This window comes from Pygocentrus nattereri, chromosome 15, assembly GCF_015220715.1.
Source record: "Pygocentrus nattereri isolate fPygNat1 chromosome 15, fPygNat1.pri, whole genome shotgun sequence".
Classification (NCBI taxonomy): Eukaryota; Metazoa; Chordata; class Actinopteri; order Characiformes; family Serrasalmidae; genus Pygocentrus; species Pygocentrus nattereri.
Genome location: NC_051225.1, coordinates 26958876 through 26980340, shown reverse-complemented (window position 1 = coordinate 26980340; position 21465 = coordinate 26958876). Strand labels below are relative to the sequence as shown.

General features: G+C 40.2%; 2 protein-coding genes across 5 annotated transcripts in view; one reads left to right on the top strand and one right to left on the bottom strand.

Moving 5' to 3' along the window:
* The first annotated feature begins 105 nt into the window (after positions 1-105).
* Positions 106-13821, top strand: srsf11 (serine and arginine rich splicing factor 11). Of its 4 annotated transcripts, none has more exons than XM_017712021.2 (12): positions 106-482; positions 2088-2221; positions 6667-6776; positions 8549-8638; positions 8748-8797; positions 8917-9050; positions 9195-9276; positions 9380-9493; positions 9745-9834; positions 10945-11034; positions 11126-11297; positions 12893-13821. In XM_017712021.2, the coding sequence occupies exons 1-12, from the start codon at positions 361-363 to the stop codon at positions 13085-13087; spliced, it is 1383 nt and encodes a 460-aa protein (XP_017567510.1). In that variant the 5' UTR covers positions 106-360; the 3' UTR covers positions 13088-13821. The 4 variants fall into 4 exon arrangements, with proteins under 4 accessions (XP_017567510.1, XP_017567509.1, XP_017567511.1 ...); XM_017712020.2 differs by having other exon boundaries at positions 10942-11034; XM_017712022.2 differs by having other exon boundaries at positions 345-482; positions 1886-2221; positions 10942-11034.
* Positions 13822-15475: 1654 nt separating this feature from the next.
* The window catches only part of ankrd13c (ankyrin repeat domain 13C), a 43327-nt gene continuing 37337 nt past the window's right edge, over positions 15476-21465 (bottom strand). The window contains exons 10-13 of the mRNA XM_017712027.2: positions 19717-19796; positions 19205-19303; positions 18894-18994; positions 15476-18304 (exon numbers count right to left, since the gene is read on the bottom strand). Coding sequence (XP_017567516.1) covers positions 18174-18304; positions 18894-18994; positions 19205-19303; positions 19717-19796 — 411 coding nt within the window. The 3' untranslated portion in view covers positions 15476-18173. The remainder of the gene's footprint in view (positions 18305-18893; positions 18995-19204; positions 19304-19716; positions 19797-21465) is intronic.

The following is a 21465-nucleotide window of genomic DNA, read 5'->3' as shown; positions in this document are numbered from 1 at the left end:
CAGCAAAAAAAAAGCTTTTTCTTTTGGAAACGCATTTCTGTTATATGTTTTTGCTTTTTACATTCTACGTTTTTTTCTCCATTGAAACCTTTATTTTGAAAACCATTCACTAAAGTCTGTTTTCTGCTGCTGCGATTTGGATGCAAAACGGCGGAGATTTGCGACGCTTTAAAAGCCTTCTGTTAGAGAAAAACGAACAAACCTGCTGAATTTGGACCCTATCATATGACACTGTGCTCAGAACACATTTAAACTCTTATGACCTGACCGACTGCAGCGCGGTTTAGCACTTGAAATTTGAGGCTCTGACGAGCTAACGCTAATCAGCCAGCTAACGTTAGTAAACAGCGGGGCCTGAGAATGAACACCAACACGAATGTGGTTCAGGTGACCAATGTTTCTCCAACCGCCACCTCGGAGCAGATGAGGACACTTTTCGGCTTCCTGGGGAGTATTGAAGAGCTTAAACTGTTCCCACCTGAGTGAGTAGCTACAACATGCAGTCAGCCAGCGTTGGTTTAACGTCCTAGCTTGCTGCTTGTCATCCCTGCAGCGCTGTGAACCCGAACGCAGCCGTAATAGTTCCTAACGCTGAGCTTTTACTTAGTTCGCCAGGTGGTCAGGCAGCTTCTTTATGCTTAAGTAATTCATGGTTCTTTTCATGCTAACGTTAGTGAGTCGGTTTCAGGTAACATCTCGGACACCTTGCTAAGCTCAAGTAAACTCTTCTTCCATTAGTATTAAAGCTACTAATTATTTCTCCTGCCTGGCTATACAAGTTGCAAAATAAGGTTAAATCGCGTTGCTGTAGAGGCAATAGATCTAGTTGCTTAAAGGGCCCATATGCTGCATTTTCTAGTTTTTTCTTTTCCCATGTGGTATTATGTATGTGTTTTTACATGTTCTCTCTTTATCCTTTAGAATGTCTTGCTGTTTTACTGTTCCTTCATGACTACCATATGCGAATGATCAGTGTTCTGATTGGCTGTCTTGTAGCTGTTATGCCTCATTCAAAAAGCAGTCCAGCCTTATAACCTCAGTGTGAATTGGCGAACTGTAGGCTGCTTAGCAGAAGTGTCTTCATCTTTTGTGACATCACTGAAACAGTGAGCTCAAAACAGGTTGTTTTTGCAGCCTAGTTTCCATGTATGGACTGAGGAGTGATGCGCTTTGCAAAACTATAGTTTCCGCATCAAATTCTTTCAAAACAGTGAGGGAAAAAATATGTTCTCAATTATATGAGCTCTTTAAGTCTCAAACTAAGCTTGAAGTACTAAAAACATTGTTAACCAAAAGTGGGGGGGTCTTCCACTAGGGAATCTATACTCCTAATCATAATGTGATTTCTGTGTTCATATATGGTTTACCAACTGCCGTAAACTGACCTCAGTGTAGTGGAAAGTTCATCCATGTAAGGCAACAGTAAACCTTGTTAACCATGTTGGTGCCTCAACCATGTGAAAAGACTAGACTGGCATGTTCATTTGAGCTTTTATTTAACTTTTTTTAGACAGTTGTTGAAGAAAATCAGTGCTATTAGTCACAGTAGTCCAATGTGCTTCAGCCCTCTGACCTCTGACAAATGGTCTTTTGACTGACTGGATACAAATTCCCACAGACACGCTTAAAAGTCTTGTGGAAAACCTTCGGCGAAGATCAGACGCTGTTACAGCTGCAAAGAGCGGCAACTCAATACTAATGCCTATGATTTTGGAATGGGATGTCCAACAAGCTTATATAGGTTTGATAGTCAGGTGTCCATATACTTTTGGTCATGTAGTGTATTATTGAGTAGAAGAGTTTTTTAAACATTGGTAGTGTACTGTCCCTAGTAGCTAACTTGTATTCTGCTTTTTGTTATTTTTCATCTGTCCAAAAACATCAGGTCATAACTCCACGTCATAACTGCAGTTCAGGTAGGACTTACCATGGCGTTCATTTAGAGAGCTGAGATGGAGCGTCTCAGATAAACTACACCGAATTTGTTTAGGCAGTGTAAAATGTTTAAGCGGGTTTGATTGGAGAAGGTGTGTCTAAATGTTAGGGCTGTATGTACATCTTGCAAAAGCCTTTATATTTTCTTCCAGTGATTCTCCCTTGCCTGTGACTTCACGTGTCTGTTTTGTAAAGTTCCTCGAATCTGAATCAGTTGGAGTTTCCCAGCATCTGACGAACACGGTCTTCGTGGACAGAGCCTTGATCGTCGTCCCCTTTGCTGAAGGTTTGTGCCCATCTTTACACCAGCAGGCTGCTCAGTTGTATGTGATCTTTTGACATTGACACATGATCCAACCCTTTAGACCCCTACAGTCTTGGATATTGAGAGTAACTTCAGTGGCCACAATTCAACACATTAATGCATATGCTTATTAAACACACAGATGTTGCGTGAGCTGAAGATTGGTCTGAGTGAACAGATCAGTTCCCAGCTCACGTTTGCTCACGGCGTTTTTACTTCCGTTTTTTGGTAAACTTCTCTCTCTGTGATTTGTGTGTGTGATTTTTGTAGTGGTCAAGGCAATTGCAGAGCCGGCTGGTGACTGACAGGTCCTGTCGACTGTCAACATGGAACTGTAGAAAAAAAAATAAAGGCCATCAAGTGTTGAGCCCACAAGCTGTCCTGCTGCAAAATTAACTTGCTTTGTTACATATGTGTCTCTTTTATGTCTAACTGAGGATTTAAAATGAGTTTGGATGCATTAAGTTATATAGTTTGCATATTGAATGAATTTTAAAGGAGTACTTCAGCACTTTTTTTGATCTGCATCATGCTGTCAGTTACCTTGAACATTAGTTTTGTATATAATAAGAAAAACAGAACAGAAAAACCTCTTAACTCAATACATGTTTATAACCGATGGCATTGGGCAGTTGCTGAATTTACTCAATAAACATTTATGCGAAATGTATAATGGTAGAACACGTCCATATATTCTTCAGTCAACAAGATCTGTATTGAAATATTTGTAAATTGTGTCTGTGATTCAGTCAGAGATGAGAATATATGGCTTTTCTTCAGATGCTCCGTGTGATTGATGCCTAAAAACATTTGGGAAAGTGAGGAAACTATTAACTGGAAAGTTGGATAAAACTTGGTAATGGTAGCTTTTGTATTCTGTCTGATCCTGTCCTGTATTGTCAGTGTAACAATTTAAAGTGATCATTATATTATCACATTTCAGATGTTTATCCACATAATTCAGCAACTGCGTATTGGCTTCTTTTATAGTGTATATACAGGTTTTCTGTTCTTTATGTAGGGAGTATTTAGGGATGGGCAATGTGGTATTTATTGTTATTGTCATAAATTGCATCACACTTCTCAGTATACTGTGTATATAGTCGCTACTTGAGCAGCTGCTGGTATCATTACAAAGAAAGCAAAATTAGTTCTTGTTTAATTAGATTTAGCATCGCACAGTATGTGAAAGGCTAAATATTGTTTGTATAAAATCATTATATTAATAGTTTATTTTTAAAACCTTTTAAATGTGAAACTACTGATGATTTTTGGTTTCAACTTACGAAGCTTCAGAAAAATTAAATACTGTGATTCATGTAGAGCCTGTTTACGCCTTGCATTAACATGTGTTTTCTGGATAAACTTAAGCCGGATTCTATTTACACTTTTTGTTAAGGTGGATCTTCAGTTTGACCAGATGAGGTCCGATTTAACTTTTTCTGTATAAAAAGCACATGGTTGTTTTTGTTTTACTTTTGTTTCTCGGTTTAGGACACAAGGACAAACTTGGCCTGGACACTTTTACTGGCCCGGAGTGCACGAAGGCTCTTGATCTCAGCCTAATTTTGGCCTTGTTTTTCCGCCATCTTTCGTTTCATTCTTTTGTTCTCTCAGCTGCTAATCAGCTCTCATCAGACACATTTCCGCTCACATAATTAGATTGAAAACTTCCGTTTACACTTGCTAAACAGGGTCAAGATCCGTTTCTGACCACCTCCAAATGTGGTTTGAGTGATCTGATTTATAATCCGCTCACAGTGCCTACTGGAAGTGTTTACATCTGGCTTTTCATGCGATCAAGTTAAAGCTGAACGTGATCTGATCACCAAAAACATGTTAATGTGAGGTGTAAACTGGCAGTGTATTGTGAAAATTACGAAGTATCGTGATTATATGCTTTTGCCATATTGCCTTGCCATATTGCCTTGCCCTAAGAGTATAGAGAGTTCTATAGAAAGCTGCTGTCTGTAGTAAACAGTCGTGCAGTGTAGACATTTTTCATATGGCGTTTTTCCACTGGGCACATGATGAATTCACTTATGCTTGTTTATGGGGTACCAAGCATGTCAAGCCAGAGCTGGAGGTGAAGGTGGTAAAGGTGTAAACCATTTGCAGAATCATCAGTCGGTGTCACTGGAGTCCAGTAAAAATGGACAATGACATGTTTATAAAAAATAAAAAAAAAAGACAGTAAAAGAGAAATTAGAGCTTGAAACTCCTAGACAGAGCTCCTCCTACAGTCACAATCCTGTTACACAGTGGGAAACAGACACGGCTGCTCGATGGGGGTACGAATAGTTCTGGGTTCAGATTTGTAACCATACTGTGCTGTAGTGTACTGCCCAGTGGATAACCGCCAGTAGTGGGTGGGTTGAAAAATGCCAGAGTTTTCCTTTAAGTCTAAAGGTTTTGCATGCAATTGTGGGACTCTAAGCTGGTAAATGCACATTTGCACTGCAATTTAAGGCACTTTTCCCACTTATTCTCACTGTGGGCTTTTTCTCCGTTTACATGCATTATTCTCCATCTGACACAGTTCAGTCATTACGGTCAGTGTGATGGTCTTGAATGTCCTGTTGATTCTCTTCACATAACTAAAAAGAAAAGGTTGAAAACCTTTTTTAACCGTGGTTTTCTGTTTTTTTGCTGTTTTTGTTTTTTTTTGTGTTTTCCAGTTCTTTTCCCTGGTTCTGCCAGTCCTATAAACCAGACCCAGCAGAAAAAGCCACCCAGCAGTTTTGTCCTACAGCTTGTCCTGTTTCTCAAGTGTTTCTCTCTCTCTCTCTCTCTCTCTCTCTCTCTCTCTCTCTCTCTCTCTCTCTCTCTCTCTCTCTCTCTCTCTCTCTCTCTCTCTCTCTCTCTCTCTCTCTCGCTTCTGCAATTCAGCACAGATAATCAATTTGTGTGCAGTTAAACGTTAATTGCAGATCTGCTTCATCGCACCATGGATTCCATGCATCACAAAAATGCCATTATTTAACAGTCTTTTCATTTTCCTCTTCAGCATTTGGCAAACTCTAAACTCTATAGTGGAGGTAAAGTGTCCTTTTGCTGGCAGGACCCTCTCATTCAATCCTGTTTTTTCAGCACATACAGTACTGTGCAGATGTCAGAGGACACCCCTGTCTCATTTATTTCATTTCCAGCTAAAATGCCCATTAAATACAAATTATTTGTAGTTCAGGAGGAAAATAGTAAAGCATATGTTGCAGAAATATACACAAAAGACTGAATTAAATATAATAAAATTTCAGCATTTAATGTATCCACTCTTTGCCTTCAGTACAGCTTCAGTTCATTTCAGTAGACTTTAAAGAAATCTGCGGGGATATTGTTCCACACCATGAAAGTTCAATCTTAGAAGCTTATAAGGTTGCATTTTTTTGCTTCCAAGTGATCCCAAACACATTCAGTGGTGTTGAGGTCTGGACTTTGGGGTGGACAGTCCATTGCTCTGAGAACACCAGCAGCTTTTTTTTTTTATTTAAAAAAATGGTATTCTTCGTCTATTTGCTTTTCTCAGTAAGGGCCTCTTGACGGCTACACCTGTGGATTTTTTTCAGATCTGAAGCAATCTGCAACAACCTGAAGCAAGATTAAGTACTGTTTATCTGGTGAGGACAGTTTGGGTGGTCTGTCAGGTCTTTCAGGTGGTTGTTAGTTTTCTGTGTATCTTCTAATCACTTTTTGAACTCCAGTTCCGCTTATTTATTTAATCTGCCTTGTGCAGGTAGATTATCTTGCATCTGATCCCCTCAGCAATATTTCTGGGAAAAAATAATCAGTTGTGCTTAATGGCTGTTTTCACTGGAAAATAAATAAATGAGGGGTGGGCTTTTGCACAGCACTATAAGTTGCTTTTATCTGTACTTTAAAGGGCCTATAGGAAGTTATCTGAGCACATTTATGGACACCAGCAAAAGCCCTTTGAAAACAATGAATAGTTGCTAGATTTGATTTTGTGTAGTTAGAGTAAGTCAACCCATTAGTAATGAACTGTCATGTGATGTTGACCCCCGAATCATAAACTGTGTTTTGTCTATCTTGATGTTTCTGTGTGCTTTGTAGCGAAGCAGCCGACGTGAGTCGCTTGTTCATAAAACAGCTAATGAAACAGAGCACATCCCACTGGACAGCCGGCTGTGCTTGCTTACATTTGGTTCATGACTTAAAAAAACAAGTTCAGGTGATAACATCTTGGCAGTGTGTCTAGTGACTGTATTTTTCTCTTTGTAGTATCATGCAATTTTGTTTCTGTAAAGGGACCTCATCTCATAGATACATCTGAAAATCGAGTTTTGATGTCAAATTTAGACTTGGAAAAACTATACTGTCTTGACTTTGTGGGTCTGTTTGTGTTGTGAATGTTCCAAAGGTCTCGTTTTCATTTCTTTATCTTTCTTTTTTTCACCCCTACCCTGCAGGAGTTATTCCTGATGAGTCTAAAGCTCTGTCACTGCTTGCTCCAGCCAATGCTGTTGCAGGATTACTGCCAGGGGGCGGGCTTCTCCCCACACCCAATCCAGTGCCATCTGTAAGTATTGCTCAAAACCTGACACAAATTCTGTGTAGATTCTTTGACAATAGTATAGTTGTGTGTGTGTGTGTGTGTGTGTGTGTGTGTGTGCGTGCGCGCACATCTACAATTACAAACTGTAGTCCATCTGTTTCTCTGCGGTAAGAATGACCCACCACCCAAATAGTAGTTGCTCTGTTGAGGGTCCATGGGGGTCTTGACCACTGAAGAACAGGGTAAAAGGGGGCTAATAAAGTATGCAGAGGAACAGATGGACTACAGTCTGTAATTGTAGAACTACAAAGTGGAGTTGATAAAATGGACAATGAGCATAAAAACAAGGAGGTGGTTATAATGTTATGCCTGATCTGTGTGTGTGTGTGTGTGTGTGTGGGTGTGGGTGTGGGTGTATCAGTAGTTTTAGTGTTCATGGCTCTATATAAGACCATTATCTTTACTGAAGAACCCTTGAGAGATTATTTTGTAAGAGGATAATATAGCATAGGCCAGGATGCCCAACTGCAGTCTTTGAGATCTACTATACACATACAGTTTAGTGCCAACCATAATCTAACACAGTTGATCCAGTTTAAATTCCACAAATTTTATATATAATTCATTCGTTAAGATGCAAGTTATTCAGAGTGGTCTGATGTAAAATATAACATTCCAGAGAGTTCTGCAGAAACAGAATTATTCATAGTGAAGGTGATTGAAACCAGACATCTGAAGAGTTTAATGTGTCTAAAAGCTTCCTCACTGAAAGTTATCATATGAAATAGTGACATTGCCTTTGATATCTTTGAGAGAATATTTTAGAATGAAATCCTTTCTTCTTTTTTTTTATTTAGCCATGGTAGAGATACATACAGGCGAACCAAATTGGAAAAACTTTGTTTTTCACAAATTTTTGCACTTTTTTTTAACCATTTTTTACCATATGTCTATGATGCACCAAAATAAGGCTGTTGGAATAGGGCTGCACAATGTATTGTTCCTTAATCTTATCACAATTTTAGATATGCTTTGCAATGCTGAGATCTCAGATGGCTGTAAACAGCCCTTTGAACAACCACATTTCTAATGTTATTGTCAGCGTTTCAAGGTTTTCATGCAATGTTCTTCAGTTGAAATAAAGTAGCCAAATATTTAACATCTCATCACTGAAAGAGGTGAGTGATACTGCAAAAATTAAATGTCACAATACTTGAAGACATTTTCGCAATACACGATGCATATCACAACAGACAATGTCACTTCTAAAATGGCTATGGAACAGAATGGGGAAAAAAATAAGCCAAGATAGTGGCATAGTGACCCAACATCCAATCAGCTGCTTGTTACTATGTACTGTTACCATGTACTGTATATGCAGTTACAATACAATGGTTGTAATTGTTGGCAGGTTCTATGTAATTGGTCTAAATCAGTTTTTTTTAATGATAAATGTAATTTTTCAGTGACCCATGACACATTCAGAAATGCATATTGACAGAATTTATTCTAGTAATCGCCCCTAAATACTCATTCACGATTTTAATGTATTGCAAGGTGTTTTGCAGTCACAATATGTTGCATTATAGACCTAATGCAAGTATTTTGTCCATTTTGTGTAGCCTAGTATAAGAACTAAATTCTCTATGACAGTAGATCTCTAGGAGTTGGATTGTGCTGCTAGGAGTACTAGGGGGTTGGGAGTTAATTGGGACCTGAGTACAGGATTAAGAATCACTGCTCTAGAACAAGGGTTCATGTATTGTACTCAACTTTTTGTTTCTTGTGGTCTACAGATTGGCGGTGTTCCTCTTGGCGGTCTCGGAGGGCCTGCCATAGATGCAATGGCTGCTTTGGGCATGCCTGGACCCAACATGAACCCTCAGGTTTGACACTTCCATTCTCCTCAGAGCTCTTTAAAATAACAACAGCCGCACCTTGTGTTTAGGTTATACTCACTAGGTCAAACCACCGTCTTGATTCTTTTCTCTTCAGTCTTTGTCAGCAGAACAGCTGATGAAGATTATGGCCTCAATGGATCCCAAGTATGCATTTGATTATTGTCTGAGTTAATGCAGTTTTATTTTAGAAGCATTTTGTTTTGTAGTCTTCACTCAAATCACAGAGTACAGTAACCTACTTCACTGGGATGCTCCTTTTGCAGGTTGAACCCTATGGCTGCTGGTTTAAACCTCAACCCTGGACTGAAAGCAGATGCCTCAAACAAGGAGATTGAGGAGGCCATGAAGAGGGTGAGAGAGGCCCAGTCACTCATCTCTGCTGCCATCGAGCCTGGAAGTGAGTTTTAACGTCCATATTTATGAGGAAATCAGGCTTTGTAGTAGTGCAGTGCCAAAGCATACCATTCAGCAGGTCAAGCTTTTTTTTTTTATATGGACGTGACTGTATTGCATGTGACATTGATATGAATATCCCTTTCAGATAAGAAAGATGACAAAAGGAAGCATTCAAGATCAAGGTCAAGGTCACGAAGGAGGAGATCAAGGTCCCGCTCCAAATACAGGTTTGGAAAAAAACCTTTAGAAAGACGGTGTGACTTGAGTGCTACCACTTGCGATGCTCTGAGGCTTTTAATTGTTATTTCCACAAAATGTCCCCTGTTGCAGGCGCTCCAAGAGCCGATCCCGGCGGAGGTCACGCTCCAGGAGTAAGAGGAGGTCAAAGAGCCCTAGAAGGAGGAGATCTCACTCCAAGGACAGGAGCAGACGTTCTAGGTCAAGGTAGGTAGAGCAGCAATGGAGGTCAATGTCTGCAAGATTTATTGGGCAATAAAAGAAAAATAATAATAGAAACTTGATTAAGAGCTCCTTCCTTGAAAAAAAGAACAATTCTAAGCCCAGTCAAAAGAGTCAGGACAAAAGTCCTGTTCTGTCCTTAGGAAACTAAATATTACAGGGCTTCTTCATCTGGGACATTGTAAGGAAATTACCTACTGATTTTTAAAACTTTTTGTATTTGTTGTTTTGTATAGGGACCGAAGGAAAGAAGACAAGGGGAGGAAGCGTTCCAAAACTCCGCCGAAAAGCTACAGCAGTGCCAGACGCTCCCGCAGCACCAGCCGGTAGGTTCACGGCAGTATTTCATAACATAACATCTCAGGCACTGCGTGAAGTGTAACTGTCCATGCTTTTTTCACCCATTTTACATTTCTATTAATATTTGTTTTGTTCTATAACAGTGGTCTGCAAAAGCATGCATGCATTTTGGTGCTTTCAACATGTGCTCATTGTGATATAATGATTGAATAAATATTAAGATAACAATTGAAGTAAAACTAAATGGAGGTGAATAGAATTTGCAGTGACAAATTAACAGAGCGCCTCAAAGCTAAAGCTGTTGCCTTTTTTAAAATTTATTTTAAAAAGATGGTTCTTCAAGGGATCTTTAGTAAGGACACTGGTTCTATATAGAACCATAAACACTCAAACAGCCATTTGCGTACTTTAAAGTTCTTTGTGTGGTGAAATGGTTCTTCCAATGGATGGAGAATGTTTTACATGGCTTCTTGAAACGGTTTTACCAATCAGTCTTGATTCTAACTTTTCTCTTTAATCCTTAAATAACCGTCTTTTTAAAGAGTGTAGTTATGTTATTGTGATAATAGTTAAAAGTTGATGGAACTAGGAAACCAAATAAAATCAGCTGGTCATTGGGCCATTTACACTTTTAATTTTCTCAAATAAAATCAGTATTGATGCTCATAAAAGTGAAGTGAAGGTGGAGCAGTTTGGAGATAAAGCCAGAGAGGCCAGGTTGAGATGGTTTGGACATGTGTTGAGGAGGAATAGTGGATATATTGGTCAAAGAATGTTGGAGATGGAGCTGCCGGGCAGAAGGAGAAGAGGTAGACCTCAGAGAAGGTTTATGGATGTAGTTAAGGTGGACATGGAGATGGTTGGTGTAAAAGTAGAGGAGGCAGTGGATAGGGCAAGTTGGAGGCAGATGATCCGCTGTGGCAACCCCTAAAGGGAGCAGCCGAAAGAAGAAGACTTAATGCCAAAAAAGCACTGGCTCACTGGACGATATTTTGCTTATTGTAAAATATTCCATTTGGGGAAAAAAGCACTGCTCTACAACCATACATCCACTCTTCAGATACATGGGATAATCTGTGTCTAGTTTCTGTTCTCAGTTTAAGATCAGTGTTCTGCCACCCCCCTTTTCTCAGCAGACGACACAGGAGGAGCCGCAGCATGTCTCGCTCACCTAAGAAGTCCAGATCTCCTAAGAGGAGGCTCTCTAGAACTCCTTCTCCAAGGAGGTACAGCTCAGCACTACTGGTCCTGCAGACTGTCGTTTCTTCACAAGGCATTTTGACTCTTTGCCATCCTAACATGCATCATCTCTTCCAGGCATAAGAAGGAAAAGAAGAAGGATAAGGAGCGTGATAGAGATCGTGAGCGGGACAGGAGAGACGATCGTGACCGAAACCGAGACAAGAGAGAACGTTCCACCAGCAAGAAGAGCAAAGACAAGGAGAAGGATCGAGACAGGAAGTCAGATGGCGAGAAGAGTGATGTTAAGGTATGGAGACTTCACACAGCGTTCTCCATCCTCTCCATTATCACAGCCTCCTTAACTCAATCACGAAAGAAATTAGATATTGAAAAAATAGATGATTTTATAACAAAATTCTTGAGTTTTTCTATGAGAATTATGATAAGCTAGCTAATGTAGTAATATAAATAACTAACACTGGCAGTGTGGGTCATACTGAAGAGCTCGGTGACTTTAAATATGGCACGCTCATAGGATGCAGTCTTTGCCTCAAGTGAGTTAGTTCAATTTCAGCCCAACTAGATCTGCCTCAGTTAACTGTAAGTGCTACTATTATTAAATGAAACCATCTAGGTGCAACAACAGCTCAGCTACGTAGCAGTAGGCTGCATAAATTCAGAGAGTGGGGCTACAGTGCTGAAGACGTAGAAATCGCCTATCCTCTTGCTTCACTTACCACTGACTTCCAAACTACCTAAGCAACACAAGAACTGTTTTTGAAGCTACTTGGGAAAGAAAGTCTGGTTACAATAACTTGCATTAAAAGTAAAGTATGTTTTTCCTTCTCCTGTAAAGTTATTTTTGGCGATATGAGGTTTTCTTCTAAGAGCAGTGATGTGCTTCCAACTTTGTAGCAACAGAGGAAGGGCCTGTTCTGTTCCAGCATGACTGAGCCCCTGTGTACAAAGCAAGCTCCACAAAGACACGGTTTGACAAGTCTGTTGTGGAGGAACTCCAGTGACCTGCACCGAGCCCTGACCTCAACCCCACTGGAATTAAATTGGAGAGTCTATTCTGAGCCAGGCTTTCTCATCCAGCATCAGTACCTGACCTCATAAATGCTTTTTTCTGACTGAATGGGCACAAAATCCAACAAACACACTCGAGGAAGATTGGAGACTGTTATAGGCAGCTCCATATTAATGCTTATGATTTTGGAATGTGATGTCCCAACAAGTGATGGTCAGGTCTTTGCATACTTTTACCTATATAATGTATATTTAAAGCTCCATAGGTGAAATCGAAGCTATCTATTGGCCACAGATATTTAATGTTGGGCAGTGTTATTTTAAGATTATTGCATCTGATCATAACCTCAGTGATCTCAGACAAAATCTTACTCTTTGTTTTAAATCTGGCCTGAATGTGAACTTTTTCTTCATATGTGAGAGATTGTTAGTTTGTTTTTTGTTTGAGCGGCTGAATCGGCTTCAGTGCATGGAAACAGGCACTCACACAAGCACCTTATTTGCATATCATTTGCAATTGACACACCCAAATTTACTCTTATGTGTGATTTACACAAAGCATGTCCTAATTTATGCAGATGTTCCAGTATTCAGTGGTTGTTCTGACAGCTGGAATTTGGAGTAGAGCATGAGGTGCACTGCTCCAACCCCCCACTGGCCAGAGCTTAAATATCTTTGATTGTTGACATCAATACAATCAGATTTGGGCAGTAGGTTCAGATCCGTGCCATTTTTACCTGCAGTCTGAAGGTGGCTTTGGTTAGTGCTGGTAGCAAGTACAAGATGCCCACTGCCACGTAGTGTCCTGCAGTAGCAGTTGTTGAAGTCCTTGCTGGTAACACTTGGGTATTAAAACTGGGGTCTTCCCTGCAGGTGACTAGGGATTATGACGAAGAGGAGCAGGGCTATGACAGCGAGCGAGAGGAAGACCGGGAGAGGAGTTCAGACGTGGCTTCGCCCCCACAGGCGGCTGGACTGCAGGCCGACAGTGCCGACGACGCAGGGAGAGGAGAGTCGGACGGCCCGAGCGACGAGCAGCAAGACGAGGATATGGACATGAGCGACTGACCCCAGCATAGGAACAGTGGCCATTATTAACCAAGCAGAAATCAGTTCCACATTTTCTCTTTCAATGTTTCTGGTCAGAGTTTGGGTTTGAGTGAATGCTCTTAGAGTGGTAGACAAGGTCAAAGGCATCTTTCACCAGAATGTCCAGAGCGTTCCTCTCCTTACTCCCCTCTACATCTCTCTCCAAACTACTGTACTCACCGGTGAAACTTAGTCTTAATTATGTACATTTCAACATTTTAGAGTCTTTTCTCCTGTCTGATTTGGAATGGTGTTCTTCATTAGTTAGATATGACTTTTTTTCCACACTAAAGGCGTCACTGAATCATTTGTGAGATTTCTGGTTATTTGCAAGAAGAAACTCTAATGCTTCATATAAAAATGCGCAAAGAAGTCAGGTTGTGTTTAAAGTCAACTTTTTATAAATAAAAACCAGGCCTCCTGATTAAAACGACTTTTTTTGTCGTTTTAAGTCTGAGAATGTGTGCGGAGGTGGTATGGAGTATCATAGCATCAGCATAGCCTTTGTGTGATTTCATTTCAAAATCAAAATTGGTAATAATGCTACTGGGCAACAGTGATGTTGAACAAGTTTTCTTTAGTTTGTTGCTGTTCACTCAAGTTTGTACATCCATTGTTCTCATCCTCATAGATTGTAGATTATTTGGAGAATGGTTATGTGTTTGCAATATGATATAAATTGAAAATAAAATGTTAACTCTTAATATGCATCATACGATAATCATGAGCTTTGTGAAGTACCTTTTGGTAGAAATGTGACATTTTAAGTAACTAGCTACTAAAACAACTCCGTTTCAAAATTTTACTTCACGATTGAGCGTTAGAGTCACCTGAATCTACTCCTGGAGTTCTGCTCTTCTAAAGAGTTCAGGTTTTGGCCCAAATCTGATGGAACTGTTTCCAGAGATTAAGACTACATTACGCTGCATTGCTGTCAAAGAGTATTAGCCCCTTTCCAAGGTTCTTTCATTTTTGCACATCACTGCAGTTGGAACAAAACCTGGTATCTCCAGAATGGAAACTTTACTGGAGAAAAAAAACAAAAAACATACTTTTAATGAAAGTCAATGGAACCAGACTAGTAGTAATCTAGTACTTTTAACATTAGACAAAGAAACCCAAGTCAACACAAAATGTGTAAAAAAAAAAAAAAAAGTTTTTAAATGATTTCATTTACTGAAGCACAAATGCTGTTCAGCCCTACCTGGCCCTGTGAAAAAGTAATTGTACCCTGAGCTACTAAATCAAGTTAAACAAATTCAGTCGACCCCTGGATTTGATTTCACTGGCCACACCCAGGCATGATTACTGCCAGGCCTGTTGAAACTACATATCACTTACATAGAACCTGCCTGGCAGTGAAGCAGGTTAAGTGGTCTCAAACAGCAGCGCATGATACCACGTTCAAAAGGGAATCAAATATACATGCAAAGGTGGAAGTTTTTGGAAGACATGTGTGCCATTACATCTGGTGTAAAGCCAACACTGCATTCCACCATAAGAACATCATACCGACAGTCAAACGTGGCCGTAGTGTGATGGTCTAGGCCTGCTTTGCTTCTGCAGGACCTGGACGACTTGTCATAACTGATGGAACAAAGAATTCTGCTCTCCATCAGAAAATATAAAAACAGAAATGGTCTGCCCATCAGACTGTGACCTAAAGCTCAAGCGCAGTTGAAGATTTTGCAGTGGCCAAGTCAAAATCCTGACTTGTATCCCATTTAGATGCTGTGGCAAGATGTTAAACGAGCAGTTCATCCTCAAAAACCCTCCTATGTAGCTGAATTAAATCAATTCTGCAAAACAGACTGGGACAAAATTCCTGCACAATGATGTAAAAGACTAATCGCAAGTTATTACTAATGTTTGCAGTTGCAGTTACTTTCTCACAGGAATGACGGGTTTTGAATAAATCTTAAAACGCTGATGAATGGAATGATCTTTTAAAAGCTGCATTTTGCATTTACTCATGTCCATCTTATACGATATATTATCTTGTATGAAAATTACTTGGATGAATGGAAACATTTCATTGTAACGAATTAGCCAAAACAGAAGAAATTGCTTTTTAATGCCTCTAAAAGTTACCTTATAGAAAGTTATTACTCGAAGTTGGTAGTTTTTAGAGTTTTATTATAAGTTTTTGACCTACATGTTTTTAAATCCATTTAAGGCATAAAATTAGTTCATTCTAAGGGAAAAAATAGAACCCAAAGAAAACCTAAAACCCAAATAGTTTGATGATCTCAATGATTGAATTACACAGGAACTGTAAAAGCTGGAATTCTTTGACGGCCAGTCATTTAAAAGAAAACTGACACTTCAAGACACTTTGCAGCTGGAAACCCAATCAAAAGCACGGCATGTTGGTACGCTGACATTTTATTAAGTACAATTCCTCATGAAAAAATTGTGGCATACAAGGTTCTTGCTGTACAACTGGTTTATCTGTGTGTTCAGGTGAAAACCAGGCCCAGAGTTCAAGGCGCAAAACTAAAAACTAGAGAAAACACAAAATGAAAAGACCTGAAGCTGGTTGGTTACAAAAAGGAAAAACGAAGCGTACACCTGTTCGCTGCACTAACCAGTAGTGCAGCTTGGAAGCATATTAAAACCTTCGACCGCTTGGAGGCCAAAATCCAGTGTAGATTTAAAAACATAAAACCACACAGAGAGGAAAGAGCGAGGGTTACATAAATAAAATATTTCTATTCTGAGCCATTCAAACGTGATGTTTGCTGGTGCAAATTTGACCAGTTGCTTTTACTTCGTCTTCTGCTGCCCACAACAAAAGAATCCATACAAAACGTTAATTCCAAGTTAGGAATTCCTGTCGGGATCATTTGAGCTATTCACACTTTACTATCTTAACATATGTCCGTCAGTATACATGTCATTTATTCTAAACTGGAAAGTGATTATATATATATATATATATATATATATATATATATATATATATATATATATATATATATATACATACACACACACACACACACACACACACACACACACACACACACACACACACACACACACACACACACACACACACACACATCCATCTATCAAGGTGGTAATAAACAAAATAAATCATTGAGAAATAGTATGTGCATCCACAGACTGGTGTCCAGCCAATGCAAGTTCTAAACAAAACTCGAGTCCATCTCAAACTGTACATGACATTTACAAAGGAGCGCCCACGTCAGGGCCAAATACACAACAAGAGGGGTACCAAGAGAGTCTTCAAAAGTTGCTGACCAAATGACGGATTGTAAAATAGGCCTGTGCTCTTCAGGGAACTCGGGTGGTTCCACGCAGTGGAGATCAAAACCGTAAAACAGAAATAACTGATGTGAGAAGACCCAAAACGCAGGAACGGTGCATTTGCATGATGGGAGAAAATATTTGTTGCCAGAACAGCCCAGTCTAGAAGGACAACTGACCTGTCCATGCTCCGCCCACAAACGGGTTCTCTCATAGCAACAGCTGCAAGGCAGGACAAGCTTTATAAAGTGGCTATATTTGTGTTGTAGACGTTCCGATTCCCGCCAACACCACTGTGAAGCAATTTTAGCACAGTGGCAATTGTTATTGTTTCCAAGTAGCTACAGTTTTATGGTTAAAACTATTTATAAAATATGGTTGCCAAAGTTTTAGCAAAATCCTATTTAACCATAAAACTGTAGCTACTAGGGAATCGGGTGTCGCCATGTCTCCAACACAAATCCAGCCATTTTAAATAGTTTGCACTTGTAATGCTGTAATTTCTGTACTCTCTTTCCTTCACGTACCTCTCCACCATAAACGGATTTTAAAAACACCTGGCTCTAGTATTCAGATGGAGATAAAAGGAATTCATTACCTAGATCAGGTGTGTTAGATTAGGGATGGAGCTAAACTCTACAGGGAGGCAGATCTCCAGGTCCAGGACTGGACACCTCTTTACCGTGGCCTCGTGTGCACCTGCAATTGTGGACTGCAGGACTGCAAGTGCTCCATTTGGTTCTGGGCTCAACAGAGTATAACTGGGTGGGTAGGATGGTCCTCCCCTAGCCCCATCACTCAAAGCAATATCATGTAACAGACTGCCCAGTCAGCTGTCCAGTGATGGTGCATTCCCAGCAATCGTACCATTGTGGTGGTACCTTTTACATGTATGCAAAATAAATATAATCTGATCAACTGCGCTAAATTTCCACACGTTGAAATTGTGGTTGAATTGGATTGTTCACAGTGTCCTGTCAAGCTTGTCCAACCTAGCAATGCTGTCTGAAAGGAATGCATTTATGGGCCAAGCACAGAAGGTCAATATACCAAAAGAACTTAAATTAGCAGTATTTACAATCTCACACAAAGAAAGGCTTTTCTCCAGAAAGAACATGCCAATTGTATTTTGTGACACGTTTCATACAACGCAAATCATATACAAGTAACTTATAATATTTCGCCCCAGATGTTCACCCGCACCTCTATTCATTTTCCTTTATGTGAAGAGTACAAGTTTGTTTTTTATAAAGTTATACGAAAACAAGGCTAACATAAATACAGAACTCGTAATGCCACGTTTCCCGGAGGATTTTCATCTTCACGGCGTTGTGTTTCAGACGCAGCATCAATGTCTGTAAGTACAAAGAGCTACACTGGAGCCTCCACTGTTGTTAGAACGCCACACAGTGCTTCGTGATGTAGTGCATTAGGATGGTGCTCTGGCCAGCTCCTTCCGGCTCCAAGCTACTCTATTAGCTTCGACAATGCCTTTAGTCAACATGTAGAGGTTCCATAGACAGCTTTGTTCAGAGTGTTACTATGTCAGTTCAGCACGATCCCTTTATACCAATACCACACGTACAGTACTGTCGCAATGTTGTTTTGTCTGCACTTACAAAACCCAGCGTGACTCTTCTACTCCTGGGGAAGCTTCTTGTATCAAAGCTCAGCCAAGTGAGACAGCTGTCATTCCCCTTAGAGGGAGAGTTGGATCTGGCATGATGGTGGGAAAGAAAAAAAGGAGAGAGAAAGGGAGAGGGAGAGAAGCGAAGAGAGAGAATGAGATAGATCAGAGGTCTGGGAAGCGACTGGGATCCTCTTTGTAGTCATTGGGGATGGTGAAAATGGACTCCTCAAATTCATCATAGCGAAACTCCTGAAACGTCACAGTCGCCGTGATGGTGGGAAACACAGGGATGTCTGAAAAAGATTAGAGGCGGAAAAAAATTTTTCTCTCTTTTTTTTTTTTACTTCTGCACAGCTGAAATGGAAAAATGAAAGAGCGAGAGTTAGAAGAGAAAAAAGGGGGGAAAAGTTCACTCAATGGTTTTCCATGATTGTACTCTCTTGCTCTAGCACTTACAGCAGGATTCCTTTTATTTTTCATAAAGTCAAGTCTGCTTTATTGTCAATACTACAATATGAACAGGACACACGATGTACTGAAATTGTATTACTCTCAGACCCCATAGTGTAGCAATAACATTAAATAGAAGGTAAACAGGAAAAGTGTGAATTTAAATAGACACAAAAAAAACCACTAAAACACTAATCGTAAAAATAAACATTAACTGTAGAAAAATAGAACAATAAAATAATATAAATATAAGAAGGTCCTGAAATTAACACTAAAGTGACGTAAGGCATATACAGATTAAGGTCTGTGGGTATTAACAAAAATTGGAAATTGTAGTGCTAAGGCTTTAAGTTCACAAACACATGAACAAAGTCAATAATTTTAATTAATCAGTCCTACTCATAACCCCAACTAAATGCTGTCTCCGCTTACCTAGTTTCACAGGAAAGCCTGGCGGGAGCTTCATCTGAACAAATTCTCGCAGTTTGTTAAAGTGCTTGAAGGGTGCAATCACTTCCAAAACATTTAATAACCTATGAACAGACAGAGCAACCCAAATCAATCAAGTCACCCAGAAAGAAACTGTACTGACAAACCAGACACTCAAACAAACAGCACTTGAGTGCGAACCCTTGACTTAAAAGCTGTCACGTGAGCGGATACATTGGGAGAAAAATCAAGTTTTCTTTTCTGAAAAGCTTCTCTTTAACAAGCATTGACATAAAAAAAATAAGGCTACTTACGACTCAATGCCCAGAGGGAAGTCTTGACTCATGGCTACAGTTGCTTTGAAGTTTTTCTTGCTCTCTTTGCAAACCAGCTCTCTGCCAAGATGAGGTGCCCTGAAAGAAAGAGCCGTCAGTGGCCACCAAACCAAACTACCAAACTAAGTTCCTGACCAGAAAGCATGTTCTTTTTCTCTGGTTTACGCAGTGGTGTTACCGCATAACCTGCTGCACTGAAATGGGTTACTGAGGAAAAGTGGTACAGATTAAGAGGATCCTCAGTCTGTCAGCCATCAGTGGCAATTAGGAAAACTGGATAATGTCAAGCTTACATTTGGTTATTAAAGACATAAATGGCTATTCCTATAAATGAGATGTAAGAGATGAGGCATGAACGAAAAAGTAGTTTCTGAAAAGGCCATATTTCAACACTTCAGCACTCTCTGACTCCATTACTGCTACCAGTTCAATCAATATAACGCTGATTATTTCAGAGATGATTCAAAGCTAAAAAGCTGCATCACACGTACTTCCCCGTCTCCGCTGTGATGTATTCCTCCCAGGAAATAGTGTTCGGAGTGGGAGCGGTCAGGGACTGGCGTCTCACCGGCTACAGCAGTCAGAGGGAGAGAGGGGAGAATGAAAGGAAGAGAAACAGAGGAAAGAACAAGAGAGATGAGATGAGATGGAATGAGAGAAAGAAAAAGCAAAAAGATATGGACGTGGGGGAAAGAGTGAAGACCAAAAACAGAGGAAAAAAAAAGAAACGAACAGAAGAAAAGAAGAGAGGTTGAGAGACAAAAACAGGAAAGAGAAAGAGCAAAAAAGAAAGGGAGGGAAGGGAGTTGAAGAAAAAGAAAAGTGTGAGAGACAGACACAGACAGAGAGAGAGACACAGAGACAGACAGACAGAGAGAGACAGAGAGAGAGACAGAGAGAACCATCATTAATAACAAGAAGCTATGTTAACCTGCTATGACTGTAATAGCAGCTGCCATGCTGGGTTTATAACAGGCAGTTATAAATATTTATATAATCATACAGAAAGTGAATTATTGCCAGTTGTGCACATACATTTCTGAGGCAGATTCTAAAAAGAAAAAGAAAAAAAAAGTATAAGCTTAACGGCTTTCAGTGGTTCTGTTTTTGTTCTTTATAGAACGTGAGGAGCTGAATGTTCTCTGTGGCCTGAATCTGGTTTAATATTGGCAGCGATGGGGATTGGCACGGCTCAGCGCTGCTCTTGTCACCTTTTGAGCTTGTTCTGTATTTTTGGAAAGTTCAGCTGCAGCGATGTGAATGCAATTGAATGAGTCTGCTGCTCCTGGCTCCCCTCTGGTGAGACTGTGGACCCTGCAGACCTCATCACATGCTGCTGATGAAAATGGAAGCAGAGTGTGGATTCTTCATGAAGACTAAACACTCATCACTGGCTGCATGATCATCATCATCCCTCCAGCTCTCTCTGTAGTTACAGTTTTACTCTAAAGGCTAAGCTGTAGTTTTAGGTTGGCTTGCAGCTGCCTGGTTTATGTAAAGCTCTAAGGGTTGTTCAGTGTAAATATCAGTGTCCATGTGGCTCAGCAACAGCCTGAAGTTCAAGGAAGAAAATTTCAGTCAGTCAAGTCCAGTTTTCACAATGCCTCAGTGCTTATTAAAACACTATTTCCAGAAGTATTCACTCATCTGCCTTCACCCACATATGAACTTGAGTGACATCCCATTCTTAATCCATAGGGTTTAATATGATGTCGGCCCACCCTTTGCAACTATAACAGGTTCAACTCTTTTGGGAAGGCTTTCTATTTGGTTTAGGAGTGTGATTATGGGAATTCTTGACCATTCTTCCAGAAGTGCATTTGTAACACTGATGTTGGAAGAGAAGGCCTGGCTCGCAGTCTCCGCTTTAATTCATCCCAAAGATGTTCTGTCGGGTTGAGGTCAGGACTCTGTGCAGGCCAGTCAAGTTCTTCTATACCAAACTCGCTCAGCCATGTCTTTATGGACCTTGCTTTGTGCACTGGTGTGCAGTCATGTTGGAACAGGAAGGGGCCGTCCCCAAGCTGTTCCCACAAAGTTGGGAGCATGAAATTGTCCAAAATCTCTTGGTCTGCTGAAGCATTGAGTACTTTTCACTGGAACTAAGGGGCCGAGCCCAACTCCTGAAAAACAACCCTACACCATAATCCCCACTCCGCCAAACTTTACACTTGGCACAATGCAGTCAGACAAGCACCGTTCTCAACTGCCAAACCCAAAGTCATTCATCTGTTTGGAGA

Bases quoted from the DNA above. Each gene is read 5' to 3' on its own strand.
- srsf11 (XM_017712020.2), top strand. From the start codon at position 361: ATGAACACCAACACGAATGTGGTTCAGGTGACCAATGTTTCTCCAACC. The intron at 8,639-8,747 runs GTTTGACACTTC...TTTTCTCTTCAG, and splicing joins GACCCAACATGAACCCTCAG to TCTTTGTCAGCAGAACAGCT. The intron at 9,835-10,941 runs GTAGGTTCACGG...CCCTTTTCTCAG, and splicing joins CGCTCCCGCAGCACCAGCCG to CAGACGACACAGGAGGAGCC.